The 20,172-nt window shown below is 23.9% G+C and overlaps 1 protein-coding gene across 1 annotated transcript; it reads right to left on the bottom strand.

Moving 5' to 3' along the window:
- Positions 1 to 3,710: 3,710 nt before the first annotated feature.
- On the bottom strand, positions 3,711 to 10,173 carry LOC145844851 (carbohydrate sulfotransferase 1-like). Its single transcript, XM_082952272.1, has 6 exons — positions 10,038 to 10,173; positions 9,790 to 9,891; positions 8,377 to 8,503; positions 7,794 to 7,953; positions 5,926 to 6,096; positions 3,711 to 3,845 (listed from the first exon to the last, which is right to left on the bottom strand). Exons 1-6 carry the CDS (start codon positions 10,171 to 10,173, stop codon positions 3,711 to 3,713), a joined length of 831 nt encoding a protein of 276 aa, XP_082808398.1.
- Positions 10,174 to 20,172: the final 9,999 nt, after the last annotated feature.

Here is a 20,172-nt window from a genome sequence, read left to right as displayed (position 1 = left end):
ACCGGTTTCACCACTTAACGGAATTTCAAATTTTAAAGTATTGAAGCTTGAAAATCCGTTCAGCTATGAAGCCAGTAACTATTAAAGTAACTAATAAATAGATTTTATGTATACATTTTACAACGCCTAAAATTAAAAAAGAAATAAGGGTAGCTTAAAATTTATTTTAATTTATAGAAAAAACTAACTTAACATCTTTTAACAGAAAGAAACCAGTTAGTTAATAATTCTAGTCGTAAAAAAAACTTTAAGTAAATTTAAATTACATTGCTATTAATTATGTATCTATTTCTTAAATTTTTAATAAAAAAGATTTTATGTTTTTTATTTGGAAAGCTTCTAAGATCTAAACTGCACTTAATATTTTTATATATTTATCAAAGGAAAAAAAAATGTATGAATAGTTTTAGGAAACATCATTGCAACCTGAAACACATGTGTGAGTAAGTATTTTTTGAAGACGCTAAAACTATTTAAAGCGTGAAATAAAATAAACTTATACAACCAATATAAATAAAAGACAAACTTTTATTTATTATCAAGTAGTAAACACAAAACACAATTGTGCTAAATAAAAAAAATCCAGACATTACTCAATATTATTAGACTCATGTAAACGATGCTCGAAGTAACAAAAATTTTTGACTGAATTCATCTATTATAGTAAATATTAAACATTTTCTGTTTTTTACAACAAATAACTATGCAATTTTTTATAAGTTAATAAGTCTTTGATACTTGCGATAATGGACACAAATAATTAATTGTTTTGTTTGAATATGCTCTGCTACTTAGGACTTGCTTATAACCAGATTCTTTCATTGCTTTATGACATGCTCGCTGTATTTCATCAATTTTGTTGAATGGAAGATGCAAGCTCCATTTTTGGACAATTGTCGATGAAATACGAGCTCGACCTTTTATTTTATTCAAATTTAATAAAATTTAAACTTACTTATTGTAAACAACGGTAATAAGTTTTAATTAAATATAAAACACCTTATTTTACTTTGTTTTATGTGTTAGGCTAATGAAATAAACGGTCATTAATACATAAGGTTAACTTCTTTTTTGGTATACTACCTCTAATAACTTTGTCTCGTAAAGTTCATAAAAATAGACTCTAGTTAACTTAACAAACAAAGTTTCGGTGTTAGTCTTCTTTAGTTATGATTAAACAGATAACTTAACGGTCTCCCTATTGTAATTGATTTATATAAGTGTACTGTCTTTGTCACTTCAAATGTTAGTGCAAAGATAAACTAATATAGTAACTAAAAATCAAAACTGAAAAAAAAAATTGCATTTGAAAAAACTTTAAAGGTTCTTTTACTGCTTTATTGGATAACTTATCAAAAAATTGTTTCAGATTAAAAATTAAGGAAGTTTTACTGATGCAATATTGTTTTAGTTAGTTTTATTTTATAAAAATACCATTGTTGTTTTAAATATAAAAAGGTAAGTCATTTTTAAGTGCAATGATTTTATGTAGATGTAAAGATAGTCAAAAAACAAACAGAATTGAAAATTACATTTTATAAAAAACTTTTTATAAATTTGATTCTTTACTTAACACTGAAGCTTTAAAGTTTTATACAATCAATGCATTAAGAATTAAAAAAAATTGTTTTATAAATTTCTTAATGTAGCTAAAATAAAAAAGAAGCATAACACTTTAAAGAAACCTAAATCAACATATTGTTTTCAAAAATGTAAAAACATAAGTTTTTTTTTCATTTTAGTTGTATATCTTATGTACATTACATAGTATAAGGGTCGACAGCCTTTTATAATTAACGGGCCACTTTTCCCAAGAAAAAACTGTTCGTAGGCCACAATGTATAAAAAAGTCTTCTGCAACCGCAGTTACATAAAATATTTGTAGTAATCGATAAAAAATACTGTTTTAAACCACATAAATGACATTAAACGCAATAACAAAGCACCAGTAAACATAAAATTAAGAGCCTAATATATTTATTCTTTCAAAAATTAGCAGTTGAGATCTCTCTATTTTTTTTCTTAAAACCAAAACATATAATATTAAGAGCCTAATATTAAGTTTTTATCAAACATAATTTTTTGTTTAATTTAGTATGTTCATTTGCAGTAGTACGTAAATTAACCTTTTTTAGTCGGCGGGTCATATTTACTAAAATTTTTATTAGTGGGTCGGCATTGTTAAAAAAAGTCACGTGGTTTTTTTAAATTGTACTAAAAATATGAAAGTCACTTCTATAAAAGTAGAATGCTAAAAGTAATTATATTTTAAATCTGTTCTGAAAATCAAAACAAGCGTACAACCAAAAGTATTGAAAATCTCTGTTTCAGATTTTTAAAAGTTGTTATTAAGCTAAAAAGTATATCTCAGTCTAGATGTTTCTGTATTCAGGTAAATAAGACCCGCGGATCGTACATTAGTAACTCCTACTTTAAAACTTACAGCTTAAGATACAAAAGTTTGTTATAAAAAATAAATTAAATTGTATTTATTTTGTAAAAATAAAATTGTTTTTAAACCGTATGGATTTCTTATTTGGTTCCGTATATAAGAGGTTATTCTTTTATCTAACATTTCTTCTTGTATTTCGTTTCTTTTTATACTCCTATAAAAATAAAAAGTAGTTATTTGTTTAAAGGTAATACAACTTAACGTAGTATATTTTTCTGACAAAAAATTGTGCTTCTCATAGCTAAGTATTTTATTGGGTGACTCTTTTGATTTTTACTTAAAAAAGATTCTTAAATTGAAACATCTAAATTTTTAAAATACTATCTAACAGCTTACTAATTCAACATAAAGAAAATAAAGAGTATCTTTGGACCTTATAATCAAAACTAAATCTGCGTAAACATTCTAATATAAAGTTTTTAAATTTTTTCTCAATAAAAAAGACTCATTATTTAAAACACTTAAACTTCAACTTTTAAAGTATTATTCAATGGTAAATTAATTTAATATATACTATAATGAAAGGTATCTTTGGACATTTTAATCAAAAATAAAATAGTGCAATTAGTCTAATAAATAGTCTTGATTAAAAAAATTCTAAAATGTATTTTCCTAAGCTTTTTCAATTTTGCGCTGCTGTTCTGCCAATGATAAGTTTTTATTTTTTGAAATAGTTCTTTAGATTTTAATGCAACTAAAATCATATTTTATTTTAAATTTTCTTAAAGTAGAAATTGTCGGTAGTTTGCTAACAAACAGAAAAACAAGTTAAAAATAGATTTTAAAATAGTTTTTTTTTGACCAAGTTTTTGTTACACTTTTCTGAATTTAATAAACTGAATCAGTTTCATATGTACAAAAAGTAAAAGAATAAATATAGATACAGTCTATATTTACTCAAATTTGTTAAATTTTCATTTTTAAATATAAAAATATATAAAAACAAAGCAAACAGTTGCTGATAACTTTCTGTGGGATTGTTTTAAACTCTCAATTGTGGTTATAAAATACCAAGTTAATATTATAATTGTTATTAGTTGTAGAAAAATTTATCAATAACAAACACTCACTTATTTCATTTCTTATAAACCTTATAGTTTCATACTTTACTTTTGTGTTTAATGTTATAAGAAAAACTTTTACTAAATCTACTATTAAAATTCTTAAAAAAAAATGTTTTTGCTAAAAATTTAAATGTACTTACATATAAGTTAAGTTATACGTCTTGATTTTATAAAAAAGCGATTTTACTAGAAATTTACTTTTCTGATTTTACACCAGTGTTCTGCCTGATCCATTCAATAATGTGAGATGTCATATTCAAACCAACAAACTTGTAAACTTCTTCAGCTGTTTCGTAAGGATTTAAGGCAGTGTCTTCGTATCTTACAAACTGTTTATAATCACATAACAAATGTCATAGCGTTTTTTGTTCGTGTAAAACTTTTAAACTTTTTTTTTTTACTCTATGTCAGCAACTTTAAATGTCAAAACTCCGAGGTTTAATAAATTTAAAATTATATGCTTGTTAACAAATAATTATAATTCTAAATCATTATGACTTAAAGTTTCTAATTTTTGGTATTTTATTTCATGTGATAAATGTTATAAAGTTGTAGTTATAAAATTTACTTAGTAAGAATAATATAAATTTAGCTTTTAAGTAGTTTAAACTTGAAAATCATTATAAAGTGTTACTTTTCAAAAACAACAACATAGTTTCGTTTTTAGTTCGATATTAAAAAAACTACTTAATACTTTTTTAGTTAATTCGGTATTTTTAAATTAATTGTTAAAATAAAATAAGTTTTACAAAAATACTACGATGATTTCGACTAAAAATTACTTTTAGAATTCAAATGATTGGTGTGATAAACAAAAAACAATTTATTTTACAGATTAAGTTAAATTATTTGTATTTATTTTACACCAAATTATACTTTAAAATAATAAATTTAAGAAATATATCTTATTTTTTCAAGATACTAAAACTCACTAAAAAAAGTATTCAGTTAAATTTTAGTTCTAAGGACAAAACGCAAAAAAACCGACAATAATATTAAAAATAGGAGTTATTTAATTTGTTAGGGTATTTAAATTAAATTATTATATTATTGTTATACTTACAACTTTAAAAAATTGCTAAAAAACAAAATTTATAACTTGTTACTTTGGTTTAATAATTTTTTTATGTAAGTTAAAAAATATGGCCAACTAATTAAACTACTAAAAGAACACAAATTTACTTGAGAACTTCTTTTTTGACAAATTATATTTATTACAACAAAATTTTTTGATAATGAAAAAAACACCTTATTTTAAGTTTTGCTAAATAAGATGAAATACGACCATATTACTATTAGTAAAACTAAAAGCTTGTATCTTAATGTATATATCAAGCTTAGTAACATTTTTTTAACGATATTACTGTCCAAAATTGTAAAAGGATCGCTACTTCATTTGCAAAAAAAAATCTAGTAAAATTTTAAACAAAAAAATGCTTAAGTACCGTGTAATTATATTTTTTGGTTGTACTGTATTAGTCTTTTATAAAAACCAAGTAGAAGTTATTTTGTTTCTAAAAAGCATAATGAAAATTATTACCAGCTGCTTTTTAGGAAAATACTAGTTAAGATTTAAATCAAATTATTTCATAGCTAAAAATATCGAATAACTTAAGTATCAATTTTTTTTTTAATCTATAGCTCTGATCAAGTTTAAATTGATTTAAATTTACAAAAATAAAAATTAAGTAAATTAAAACTATATGTTTCTGTTATAATTTTTTTTAGTATTATTTTAGTCAAAAATTTGGTTTTTATAAGACTTTTTTTTAAATAAAAAAAGACGAGTATTTAAAAATTTCATTTTTATATTTTATAGACAATTTTATCTTTTTAAGTTTTGAAGTCTACAGCTCGTACAAAGTTAACAATTTTAAACTGGCACTTTAGGGAAACCTATTTAAAAAAAAATTTCCAGCTAATTGAAAAAATTAGTACTAATTAAAGCTTAGTTTCATTTTAATGTAAAATGGTTTAAAAAAAAATGTCACTTTTTAAATCCATATATTTCTCTAAATAAAACGAAAAAAAAAAACTACCTATCTTAAGTACTTAAACTTTATATAACATAAAATCAAAAAACTTAAATCCAGCAACAAACCGATGAATACCGCAAAACTTAAAAGTAATTTGCATAAAAGTAACCCATTTTGCAATCAACACCTATCATGAATACAAATTAAGTTAATATAGTCTAGTAAAAGAAACAATTAATCAAATTTATTTAAGTTTTGCACGAACTGCTTTTATTTCATAGCAATTTAGTCTGGTATTGTAGTTAAAGCCTAACAAAAAACATATAGACTTTTTATAAAGAGATTTTCATAGTTTCTTTAATAAAAAACGTTTATTATTGATTATATTTTTACCGAAGTTTAAAAATGATAAATACTAATATAAAAGTGTCACCTTGTAATTACCCTCAAGCCATTTAGGCTGATTTTGAGCAAAACGAACATTGTTAAGTTGTTTTCGACATGTTAAATTTATCGAATCAAGCACGTTTTTCTTTTTTAGCCAATTTTTTAAGCAGCTTCTAGAATAAGCTATACCTCTCGGATCTCTTAAAAGGTGAATTATCTGAAAAATATACTCATTTAAGATCATTAAAACTTAATTAACTATTTAAAACTTTAAACGATAAATTTGAAAACTTTCAAGTTCAGATCATAAATACTCTTTATTAACTGTATACCTTTTTAATTTTAAGAATCTCTTAACAAGAACATAAATTAGTACTGTTTGGTTTAAATTTACAGGTGAGTCAAGAAAAAAAATTTTTAATTATAATTTATGTAAAAACTATAAAATAATGTTAAAATTGTAAGTTAAGTCAGTAAGCATTTCTATAGATATAAAAGTATTATATTCATTTTGGTTGCTAAATAATACAGGTAATCAATAGGTGCTTACATGATATAAATAAGCATTAATACAGTTTTAGAAGGCTCATTATTTATTCTAAACAAAGAAGTCTGTTATAACGGACTCGTTAAACCTTTTTATTCTTAAAGTCGTATGACTAAAATTTCTTAAACTAAAAAAATCTGTCTTAGAGTTATTAATTATCATTTTTACAGAAAGTTATTTTTAGGTTCATTAGCAAAACATAAAAAAATATTGTTTTAATAGTTTTATGGACTTTAAACTTATTTTGATTTTTTTGGCATATACAAGGTATTTTTTTGTTGTGAAAACAAAAAAGCGTGATAAAAAACCAAGTAGGCTAAGTCTAATACGATGCTAAAACTGACAAAAAGTCTTATTTGACCTTTTAGGTAAAAAAAATAAAAAAAAATTAAATCGAGTTTTACTTTGAATTTTTATTTAGTAATGAGAAACGATTTGTCAAACAGCTTTGAATAAAAAAATTTAGAGACAAAAGCCATGTGGAACACCATTCAAAACCGTGTACTAAACAGCCAAGGTTGTTTGTTTAGACCAGTACAAAAATTTATATCTAACTGTTTTTACATAATAATATATTTTAAGTTTAGGAAGTTACAACACTATTTTAGCAGTACAAAAATTTATTAAAACTAATTGCACTTTATAGATAAAACTTTGGATGAAAACTGTAACTTTTTTTCTCAGTTAAATTAAGCACAAATTAGTTTGAATCATTAAAAAATGATAAAATAATGAAATCATAATTAAGATAAAATATACCTACAATAGTTCATTTTCTTTTCATAAAGCGGTTACTGCAGGTACAATTTTTACGAACAAAATGAGTTTTTTAATTTAGTTAAACATAATTTCTTTAATTTTATTTTAGCTGCTAAAGTGTATCTAAATTAGTATCTACAATAATATGAGTATATTGTATTACTCGTATTTTATTATTGTAATTAAGTAGTTTGTAATTGCTTAAACCACTAAAATAAATCAAGTTTTCTCAAAAAAACTAATTTACAATAATTAAAAATAAGCTCACGCCCTTTTCACTTTTTTAGTATTTTTGTGGTTTTATATAAACTTTAAACTGTTTGTCTTTTAACGGCGTAAGCCTTTTGATTATAATTACTCATTGCGATTATAACTACTTAAAGTAACTATGGTGCTTTCCAACAATTAATAATATTGGCAGTTTTTTTAGTTTATTTATATATAAGAATTAAGTACTGTAAAAACTACTAGATAAACAAATATAACACAAATACTCATAGTGTTGAGTAAAAATTTGTAAGTAATTTCTAATACGTGGTAAAAAATTCGATATAAGATAAAACTCTCAGGTTAAAAATAAACCTTGAAGTATGTTTAAAATTAAATACTTTTACATCAAGGTTCATCTCTTCTTTTAGGAATTTTAATTGCTCAATTTCTTCATATCGTATAACTTTTAAAACAACAATTTTTTTATTTCTACATTCATTTTGTACTAGATTAGTGTTCAACATTCCACAATCTCTTCCACAGTTAAATGTACGATATCTATAAAACTTAAAATCTTAAAATTAACTTTTATAGTTATGCCTATGTCAACTTTCTGTTTACTATAAGCAATACATATTACCATGACTCGAAAACAAACTTATTTAAAATGTTTATAAATATTTATATGTTAAATAATAAATATCAGGTAACATAGTTACTGACTTTATCAAAACACATAAAAGTAAAACTTGATATAAGATATCAAACAAAGCTTACTCTAATAACAGCAATGAATATAAATTTTATAATATCTACTTTTATCCTGAAAAGGTTGGTAACAATTTTTGCTTACAATAATACTTAACATAACAAAAAATTAGTACTAGTGTGTATGAAAACTTTTGTATAAAAACTATGTGTACATCGATCGAGTTTTGTTACAAGTAGATACACTAAAGCAATCTCACTACTAAAACTTACTGCTTTTTAGATGACCTCGGACAATGTCTTTGACCACACAACTCTTTAGTATTTGAACGAAAACAAATCTTTTTCGTAACACATATGTTAATACTTTTATTTTGTCTTACTTCTGCACTCGTTCGATCTGATGCATATAAACATATTTTTTTTTAAATTATCCTTTTTTCGTTAAATCAGTAAAAATATTAAAGTTTTACGGTTACAAAGTTTACTTACAAAAGTTATCTTGTAATTTTTATCTTAGTCTTTATGAAATGAAACAAGATTATTGTAGTTATGTTTAATATAAAAGCTGATAAAAACAAATTAAGTAACGAATAGATAAATTAAAATAATTTGAAATCAGAAAAACATAAAATAAACTTGAAGTGTTCATTTAGTTTATAGTTATACATTGTTTGTATTAAACATTTGGTTCATTAGGCCTTATAATTAAAATTTGCATATACAAAATTCCATATAAGATAAGATAAGATATCAAACAGATTTAATCAAATGTTTTAAAGATCATTGAAAAACATATTACTTAGTATATTGATAGTAAAGTTGCTTAAGATGTGGACTTAAATAACTATATTCACAAATTACGTGTGTACGACTATTCAAAATCGTAGAATTTAAACTTTAATAATTATGTGTTATTATTTGTATTTCTTTTCATAAATTCTAAAAACAAACATAACTTTTAATCTTAATCTTAATAATTAGATGTACATGCTGCGCATTTTTATTTTCTAAAAATTTAAAGTATTTTTGAGATATGGCTAAAAAAAGTTATTTTTTTATGTTAAATAAAAAACTATAGTACTTATTTGTAATTTTTAAAACAGTCTTTTGATAAATATTTTATTAATTCTTTTACTATCATACTGTTTTACATTAGACCTGCAAAAAAAATTTTTATCGTTTTCGATATACATCACTTTTTGAGATGTGGTCCCTTAAACTTTTTTTTGATAATTTGTTATCGGAATTTTAATAATCATGTAACTACAAATTAGTACATGTATGTAGTTAAAAAAGCGCTGGTGTAGATAAATCTTTAAGAAAATCAATTTAACTTTTAAATCAATTATAAAATAGTTTAAAATAATTAACTACTTTATATTTACACATTAAAAACATCATTAAAGTGTTAATTTTTGAAAAGCAACACAAATAAATTTACACTTACAGTTGTTGTATATCAAATAGAAATACTTACGATTTTAATTATATTAAACGTTTAAAGCACAAAAACAACCAAATTAAAGCTAATACTTGTTTTTATAAACGACTTCTCATAAGTTATAAAAAGCTTTAATTATATCATGATTTAAGTAAAAATCTAATGTTTTTAAAACTAACTAGTTTCTTTGAATAACTTATAGTAGTTGGGAATTTTACATCTACATATGTCTTTAAAAACACTTTTTTGAGTTTCCAAGTTCTCAGATTCTATCCCCATCAGTGGTTCAAATAAATAAAACGCGTCTTCATGTTGATTAAAAAGCTCTCCGAAAAAAGAAGAACCTTTTGTTTACAAAACTGTTTTGTTGAAAATAAAATAAACTTTAATGTTAATTAAGCACTGTTTCGATAAAAAAAATCAATTTCTTTGAAAAAAAATATCAATAACAATTTACGTCACTTTCATACTTACATATTTACATTTATACCTGATCTATGATTTGTAAAAATAATTACAACTTTGTTTTGTAGTGGTAACTCGGGTTGTTTTGTGTTTAAATATTTCGTGTACTCGGTGTAAGCTTTCTTGTCATTTTGATATACTTTAGGTACTAAAGCTCCCATATAGACCCTATTAGGCGATAATAACTTCTGTATATATAAAATGATTTTTAATTCATTTTCGAATAAATAATCGGAAGACTCTTAACTCAAAACTCTACATACTTTTATCTCATTAAAAGTTCAAACGCTTTTGAGAGTTTAATTCGCAATTATTTATTTATCTGATGCTAGTGTAAAAAACTAACAAAACAACTTTGGCTAGTTCCTGTAAAGAGATTTGGTAGTTATATATTTGTTTTATTTAAAGCTTCTCAGTTTTATTAAAAATCTTATTTTTATTACACTATAGTATTTTAAAATAAAAAATAAATATATAGCACATAACACTAAATAAACTAAAATTTAATTTTAGTTTAATATAAATGTTTTTGATGTTTTATTTTGCAAACTTATACCCTTAAAAAACGTTTTTTAAGAATACAACAAAAAACTTAAAAAATAGTTTGTAAAACATTTTCTTACCTCTCTATTTAAAAAAGCTTGTAATCTTCTTGCAGGTTTTGTTATTGTAGATGTTAAGGTTTTAGTTGGTGGTTTTACAGTTGAAAAGACTTTACTTGATACCATTGGGTAAACATGTTTTGAATTTATTTTGTTTAAATTGTTGTTTCGACTTAAAACATCATAATATTTTGGTGTGCGTGTTATGTTTTCCAGTAGTATTAAATTTAATTTTTCATAAAATAAAAGTGCGTTTGATGATACAACCATGACGTATGTATAAGAACTAGATAGTAGAACTAAAATAATAAACGTCCATTTACAAAACTTTATTTTTCTCAATTTGTTTGAAGTGAATTTCATATTACTTAACTTATTTCTATTTGCTGTTAACGGATAGAAAATACAAGAAAATTAGTAAAATCAATTTTTTTTTTGTTTTTTTTCTTTCATAATTTTCAACAGACTAAAGTTTTTATATTTAAATTTTTAAACTTAAAAAAAACTAAGCTAATTTATTTTTTTAAACAAGCATTTTAAATTCTAAAGAGTATTTACAAATTTACGAAGTTTATGTAGACAAATAATCCTGTGTTTCTATTTACATAATGTAATACTTTAAAAATAACGATTTTATTTAAAAATAGTTATATGGTTAGAAAAAGCTTGGGTATTAGTATTTGTTTAAAAAATTTACTGCGACAAAAGTTTCTCACTACAAATTTTTTAAAAATTATAAACATATTCTAGAAAAAAACTACATAAGTTAAGAAAGTTTTACATAAAACATATTTATTTCTAAAAATAGCAAATTAAAAGTATTCTTTCTTTATTACACTTACACATGTTTCTGTGTGTTAACCCGTTAACACACTTCAACGGAGCTCTGTATAAAAATAAGTACTGTAAAAAAAGAATAGATTTTAGAACTAATTTTTCTAATTTTAAAACATTTTACTTGTTTTTAAGTTATAAAGGTGTTCGAACTTAAAGTAACTTTTTATTAAGAGATAAATACCTAAAAATCTCGTATAAGTATTTTTTCTTATTTGTCAGTTATATCAAGTTTTCAAACAATCGAGAGATAATGTTATACACAACCATATCAAACTTAAACTATAAGTTAGCCCCTGTTTCCGATGTTTTGTAAAATATTTACATTATAGAATATTTTTTGTATGTTTTTTGAATACTTAAGTTTAATACCGATTCTATAGTTTTATTGACTGGAAAAAAAACAGATAAAAAATTACATTTTGCTTGAATTATATATTATTTTCTAAAAAGTAAAGGTTGGAATTCATAAACTAAGTTAGAGGTTAAAACTGTGATAAAAAGAACTCATTTGTTTTTAAGTTTATTTTGCTTAGATAAAAGTGTTTAGAATGTTAGGCTAAAACTAAATACTACTTATAAAAATTAACTTTCATGTTTTATTTAATGTATAAATTTTTTTTTTACTTGTTTAATAACTGATTAGGAAAGCGAGATAATATATCCTTTACTATTTATTATAAAATTGAAGAATAAACTAAATTAGTACAAAAAACAAATAAAAAATTGCAAGTAAGTTTTTCATTTAAATTAAACGTAGGCTTCAAATAGATGGGTATTAAAAACAAAACTATTTTTAGCAACATCAGAAGTACTTAAATATATATGAATAAAATTACATAATGTTTATCACAAAGTTATACTAAATAATAATTAAGAACAACAGGCAAATTTTACAAAAAGTCTTTGAGTATTTAAATGAACTTTTAAATTTATAAATTACCTGAATATTTAGCACTTATAGTTTAAGTTTTGTTTTTAAGACCCGTTAAATAAAATCATTTAAAACTTATCAATAAAAAAATTAAAAGATTAAACATAGTCCTAAGACTCATACCAATTAAAAAGTTTATATATATAAAATTATATATAGAAATAAGTTGACTAACTTAATAAATTTTACTTTTCAACACAGAGCCCACCTAAAGTATAAACAAATAAATATATATATATATATAATTATATAGATATATATATATTGAACTTATAGATTATGATTTTTAAAACATATTTTTTATTTATACTGCAACGATTGCAATATATATAACTTTGAAAAGTAAAGAATTATTGATTAAAATTAGATGTTTATAAAAAAAAAAAAAAACTCAAAACAAACAAAATAGTTTACTTGCAACTTTGAATTTTTTTATTAACAAAAAGTTCTTGCTTATTAAAGTAACACATAATGCCAAATCAACGAACATATAGTTTTACGATAACAACAGTTTTAGTGAGTAAGAAACTTGATTGAGTAAATTTTTTAGGATCCAGAGCATGGCTTTAAAAAACTGTAAAATGCTTGCGGCGTAATTAAGTAGCGTGTTAAAATGAACTCAGTAGTTAATGATAATGTTAACAATATACTTTTTTAATCACCATTGTTTGTAAACTTGCTTTAACGTTTATATGTTTGTTGATAAAACGTATTTTTGAACTTTACTTCTAACACGTTAAAAGTAAGTTTTAATTTTGGTGTGGTTCTTAAGCATAATATTTGTTTTTTAGAATTTTAATTTTGCCGAGAAGACTTTTTAACTTATTTAAAAGGTTTTATTTTTATACATTCTTTAAAATATGGTTACAGTTAGTATATAATCAATGTTTAAAAAGAACTTTAAATTTTTGATTACTAAATAACATGCTTTTCACTTGCTAAACCTGTTCGAACTATTTTTACGCGAACTTGATAAGTTAATTTTTTTACATGGTGATACTTAACTTTTGTTCAATGCGGTTTACTAAAAATTTGTTTCTATCTACGCAAATTTTTTACATATTTAAATATTCCTTTTCTAATAAACCGAAGTAAAAAAAGTATCATATAGAATTAAGTTAAAAGCATTAGAATATTTATATAGTTTTTAATTTACTTATAAAGTATAAGTTTCTTTTATGAAAACTTTCTAACACTTGCTATAATTTAATAAGTTGTAAGATTGTTAATTAGTTTATAGGACTTATTGTTTTTTTTTTTACTCTTCTATTATCGTTTAAGAAGATAAAAATTTGCCAAGTTTTCTTCGTTTGTCGTAGGTTTTCTCCTAGGTTTAGTTTTAATATACACAAAACCTTAAGATTAGTTTATAAATACTTTTACACTTAAGATTAATGATGTTTTTATATGGGCGTGACTAAAACTACTACTTGATTAATTCAATATCGACGAAAAAATAGAAATAGTTTTCAACATAAGCTGCCACAAGTTTTGTTCTAATATGAAACATATCAAAGTTTAATGTTATCATTTAATCTTTGTTATAAACTGTTAAATATTACTTTAATATCTAAATTTATATATTTTTAATTACAAGTGACTTATTAAGTATTGTCATAGTTAATTTATATTTTGTTTTGTATTATAGAACATTTTATTAAAACTAAATTTTAAGCTGTTTAGATTTCAAAAAAAGATGTACATTAAAACTAAAGTACATGTGACTAAAATTTCTGTATTTATAAAACTTATGATAGGTTTTTAATACAGTGCTTTTATTAATGTATGAAGTCTTAAAGTTTATGTTTGGAACATTTTTAACTTTAAGTAATTAAATTTAAATATTTTTTTTTACTATTTATTGTTTATAATTTTTAATAGTTTTGCAGAATATAGTAAAGTTACCAGATATATCTAATTTAATTAAGCAGAATTTGTATGCAAATTTTCTAACTTTTTGACCAAAAACTTGTTTATTTATAATTTAAATTCATTGAAATTCGACAATTTTTAGAAACCAGCTTTGTTATACCGGCACCTTTACAATAACGTCTATAAGGATAATTATAGCAGAGTTTTCAAACTTTTTTTTCAAAAGGCCCCCTTTAAAGAAATTAAAAAAGCCATGGCCCTATCGGGAAATATTTCTCAAAAAACTAAATTTAAAAACGCCCAGAACCTTTTTTTTTTATTTACTATTTGCTAATCATCATCAACTCCAGAATATCTAGTGTAGGTTTAAAATATGACTCTATGACCCCCTGTGGCCCATTTGCTGCTTATGGCTCCCTAAATTTCTGTAATGGCCCCCAAGGAGGTCACTTGGAACACTTTAGTAAACCCTTTTTCAAAAGAACGTGGTCATTAAAAATATCCTAAAATAAATTAAAGAATAAAATACTAACAGTCAAACGTCAAAGTATAAAATCTGCGTTTAAATTTGTATAATCAATATTAAGGCTAAATTTATTTAGTCGTTACTATAAAACTAAGCTTCGCTACTTTATTTATAAATACTTTCACTTTTTAGTAGAATAAATACTATTCACATTTCCTACTAATAACTGACTACCAAAAATATTTCTTTTTTAAGTTATTCACATTAGTGTCTTTATATTTTATCTTTAATTTAAAAACATATCAATTATATCGAAAATATAATTGAATTTTGCATGCTATGAAGATGTTACGAGTTCTTTTCTATACTTGGCATGCAGTATTTTTTTATAACTAACCTACAAACAAACTGCAAAAATTTTAAATTTAAAGTTAATATTATGTTTTAATAATTATCTAAATCAAACTTTTGATAATAAAACGATTTTTTGACTAAAAATAATTACTATTTGCTTATCTAAAAACTCTTCAGCTTGCACAAAAAGCTAATTAAAAGCGTTCTGTACAATTATATTTTAGCACCATATTTATAGATATATTTTTACTACTTTTATTATTATTCCACTGTCACTTTTAAAAATGTAATTTAAAAATATATAAGTAAAACTACTTAACAGTTTTAATAATAATACAAACTTTAGTTTGTATTAGAGTACTTATATAAATAAAAATATATATGTGAAAAAGTAACAGTTTTATAACTAATGAAAACCTTATATGTGCAGTTGGTAATTAATTGTTTGATTGTTATAAATAAAGTGTAAGCAGGTGTTTTTTTATTATAAATGGTGAAAGAAAAACTTAGAACATTCTTACCACAACTATTAAAGTTTTTTTTAAAGTTTAACAGTAACTTTTAAAGTGCTCGTTTATAAAAATAAAAACTATTTTTATTAATTGACTAAGAGAATTACATAGTTCTACACTTTAAAAAAATATAAGTATTTTAAGGAGTAGAAAATACATAGAGAAGTTATGTAGAAATGTGTGTTATACAAACTTATATAAATATTAAACATTTGGTATCAAATACTAATAAAAATAACAAAAAGAATTAAGGAAATAACTTACAAAAAACCAAGCTTTTCGGTATTTAATAAACTTTTTAAATATGTGCATTATTCACTTCTATAGCTGTAAAAATAAATTTGTCCTAGTTTTATCTTTATAAATTGTTAATAGTCGAATAGTAGCTTGATATTTAAAAACTAAACTTGTTGAATTTTTTTTGAAAATTTTAGTCGGAACACCAAGGTTCTCATTAGAGCTTCGAACCAATTAAAAAATCCGTTTACAACAAATGATGCTAGTTGGCGCGAGGCTATTTGCATGGTTTTTCCACAGATAAAATTTTGATGTCTATAAAAACAGAAAATCAACTCTCATATATAATACTTTTAAAAAGCTATTTTTACTTAAAAGTCTTTTTTTAAACAGATAAAACTAAAAAGAAAAGAAGGTGTTTCAAAGTTTCGTTAAATGAGTTTTATTGATAGTTTTATCAAAATTAAAAAAAAAATCATCAACATTATGTTTTTTTTTGGTAACCTAGTATAAATAGAAAACTTAAAGTGTTTTTCGGAGGATTTGGGTATAAATACGTATACTTTTGTGAGGATCATTGAATTTTGTAAAAAAATGCATCTTTTTTCTTACAGAGAAGATAATGCCAAAAAGTTCTACACCAATTTTAGTCCTAACCACCCACAATTACTAAAAAAAGAAACTCTTTCAATGATACAAAAAAAATATCAATATCAACAAAGAGATCTTTAAAGAAATAAAATCTCCCTATGAGAGCGATTTAAAAAGTTGTGGTTTAATAACTCCTTTGTCATACGTCCAGAATAACAATAAACTAAGCAAAAGAAGAAAAACACGAAGTAAGAGAGTTATTTTACTTCAACATTTCCTATAACGATATTATAAATACTATTATAGGAAAAGAGTTCCTTTATAAGTTTAAAGTTGTTAACTTTCTAAATTCGGTATCTATCGAGCAATATTCAACAAAAAACAATGTTTTTTTATTCATGCATATCCAATATAAAGAAAGAAATACTTAAACACAATTGCAAAACTCTAATAAAACAAATAAAACATCGAATGTTGACAATAAATCTTGCAATTGCAGATTAAAAATTAACTTTCTGCGGAAAAGAAATGTCTCACCTAAGGGATAATATATAACGCAACAGTCAATCACAAAAAAAAAGTAAATGATATAAAAAGGATCCACCGGGGACAACTACGAAAAGATACTACGAGCGTATGTAATTGTTTAGGAGTAATAAAAAAGAATATAAAAGGTTAAGTAGATTTATTCACATAATAAAAAATAACAATGTTAATTGGAAAATAACATTAAAATAAAAGATCCTACATTTAAGAAACTAAGAAAAACTGGAAATGTTTTGTTTTTTTTGCAATTTGTTAAGACTATAAATTGTATTCTCAGGTAATAAAAACTATTAAATTTAAGATCAAAATTAGTCGAAAAATGCAAGCACTTTGAAAAGCATTATTTAGGGTTGCCAATTATTTTTGAGAAATTTCTTCCAGGTTTTCAAAATTACACGTTTTTGGGTCTATTTTTAATTTAAAGCTAAGTTTAAAGTTAAACTATGTTAAGTAGTATAAAAAAATTATTAAATACTGTAAAGCTACTTTAAATGTTTTTTTTTTTGATGACAAACTTTCTTTTAAAATCTATAATGTAGAGTTTTAGTTTCAAATTAAATTTTTACTTCTTAACATGTAAAAGTTATTTAGAATTCCAGGTTTTTCAGTGATTTTTGTTCGAAATTCCAGGTTTTTAGTGATTTTTGTCAAAAATTCTAGGTTTTTTCAAAATTTCTCAAATTAAGGTTTTTTATCCTAAAATGTCAAATTCCAGGTTTTTTGGCAACCCCGATTATTCAATATCTTAATTTTCAGGCTTTCATTTCATTTTACTTGATAGTATTTGTTTTTTGTACGTAATTTGTTTTAAGTTTTTGCATTATTTGGTTACATTGGAGTATATAGCCTTTTGTTTAATTTAAACTTTTTTTTTCAACACTGAAAAAAACAAAACAACTTTTTTTTTGAAACTTAATATACTAAATTACATCTTCAATTTCGACTTTAAACTTTATAACTACTAAACTTAGACTTTACATAGTAATTAACCATTGCTAATTGTTAGTTTATTTTCTTGTGATCATCATTTGTAAAGAAATAATTTCACAATTTTCTTTTGCATTTAATCGGAGCATAAAAACATTAAAAATTTACTTGCTCATAAAATGTTTTAAAAGTCTGTTTTGTAAAAAGACAGTTTTCACTGCATTTTTATTGTCTCTACTTGGTTACCTTACTAAAAACTATCTAGAACAGCGTTTCCCAAACTTTTTTGCAAATGGCCCCTTTAAAGAAATTGAAAAAGCCATGGCCCCCTTCAACAAGATTACTCATAAACTACGATAAAAAAACACCAAAGATCTTTTTTTTTTGCTCTTCATACGCAACTCAAGAATATCTAGTGTAAGTTTCAAATTATGATCTCATGGCCCCCCTGTAGCCCCTTTACTGCTCATGGCCCCACTCTTACCCCTTTGTTGCTCGTGGTCCCCTGAGTATCTGTCATGGCCCCCAATAGGGCCACTTAGCCCACTTTGGGAAACCCTGATCTAGAAACACCTACCTTTGTATTTGATCTTTAAAGTACTATAGAAATAAGTTTTTATTAAGGTTTAATATATTTTCTTGTTTTGATAAAATCTTTTAATTTTTAGGAAACGATCACTTAAGCCTTTATAAAAAATATTGTATCATTATACAGATAAACTATTCTATAACCATTTATTTATCTCGCTTTCATGGAACTGCTGATAAAACTTTTACACTTGTAATTTTCTCTTGACTGTAGTAGATAGCTGAAAAAGTATATCCTGAGTTGTAATATGCATTTGGTTTAAAAATCTACCACTGGCACTATTTTTTCTGGACAACAGTAGTAAGAAATAAAAGAGACTAAATGTGCTTTTGTAAATTCTTTCATTTACCTTACTAGAGCTCATGGCTTGGTAAGCAGGGAAGGTAACTGTTAAATATAAGATATCCTTCAAGTCTTTTTAACACTGAAGTCTTTTTACAAAAACACAACTAGATAGTATTGGTAGGTATCAAATATGCACGAAGGAATATTTTAGCACGGCGTCAATTTTGCACGGGTTTTTTAAGTTATTTAATTTTGAATTAGTTTTGTTTTTATAATCACTGTTACCACTAACCCTTACTCTCGGTCGGTAACTTTTTTGTTTTTTTATTAATTCATTTTTGTTTTATTAATAATTTTTATAAGTTATTCATTATTTTACCGTTACCCTCAGTCAGTAACATACTTTTTGTTTTTTTATTAGTTCATTTTTTTTTCTTCTTGATTTTTTTTTACTCTCGTGCAAAAATGATCCTCCGTGCAAAAGTTTCCCCTTTGAGCATGTTTGACCCGTTCCAATAGTATTATGGTAGCGTTTCAAAGTCATTTGAAACCGAAAGCCGAGTGTAGAAAGACTGCGTACTTGCTCCGAATTTTCTTCTCGATGCTGTTAATGCGCACTTTTACGGATCCTCAACTGCATCACTTAAGGTCCTTACAATAATTGATGGTCGACTTTCCAAGAGGTAAAAAACTTCACAGTACGAGATACTGTCTCTGCTGATATTGCAGCACTCGTACCTCATTCTTCCCAAAATCTTCATTAACTTATAATTCAGTTTTTTTCAGCATGCTCAGATTTCGGCCTCGCCAATAGCCTAAAATAAACTTAGGTCCTAACCCAAGGAAAAAATATGCTACCATCAATAAATATCAAAACACCATGGATTATTTCTTCGTCAAATGCATCATTTAGACCGAATATCAATAGTATTATTGGTATAGCGGGGTAAGCTCATTTGTTCGTCTGACTGCAACAGTTTGGGATAACAAAAATTTAGGTATTCGATTGGCGATCGTCCAACTAAAAAAACTCGAAGAAAGATAAAAGCAATACTTAAAAAACTGAATCAGACAAAGAATATATCTGGGTTGCCAATGGTTTTTAAAACTTATTTCAGTTTTTAAAAGTACAACTTTTTGGGTCTAATTTTAGCATAAAATTACGTTTAAGGTAAAAAAAAAACTGTTTTCCATAATATAAAAATATTGATAAGAAACTGTAAAGCTATACAGATGGCTAAACTTTAATTATGTTTTTTAATAAAAAAATGAAAAATTTTAAAAAAACCTTTATGATAGATGTTTTGTGTTAAATCGAAATTTAATTACTTTACATTCAAAAGTTGTTTAAAATTACTAGTTTTTTTAGTGATTTTTCTTCAAAATTTCAATTTTTTTTTTTAATTTCTGA

The sequence above is a fragment of the Thalia democratica genome, chromosome 9 (genome assembly GCF_965202585.1).
Source record: "Thalia democratica chromosome 9, ktThaDemo2.hap1.1, whole genome shotgun sequence".
In the NCBI taxonomy this organism is placed as follows: Eukaryota; Metazoa; Chordata; class Thaliacea; order Salpida; family Salpidae; genus Thalia; species Thalia democratica.
The sequence above is the reverse complement of the archived record's forward strand: the minus strand, read 5'-3'. Positions and strand labels throughout refer to the sequence as shown.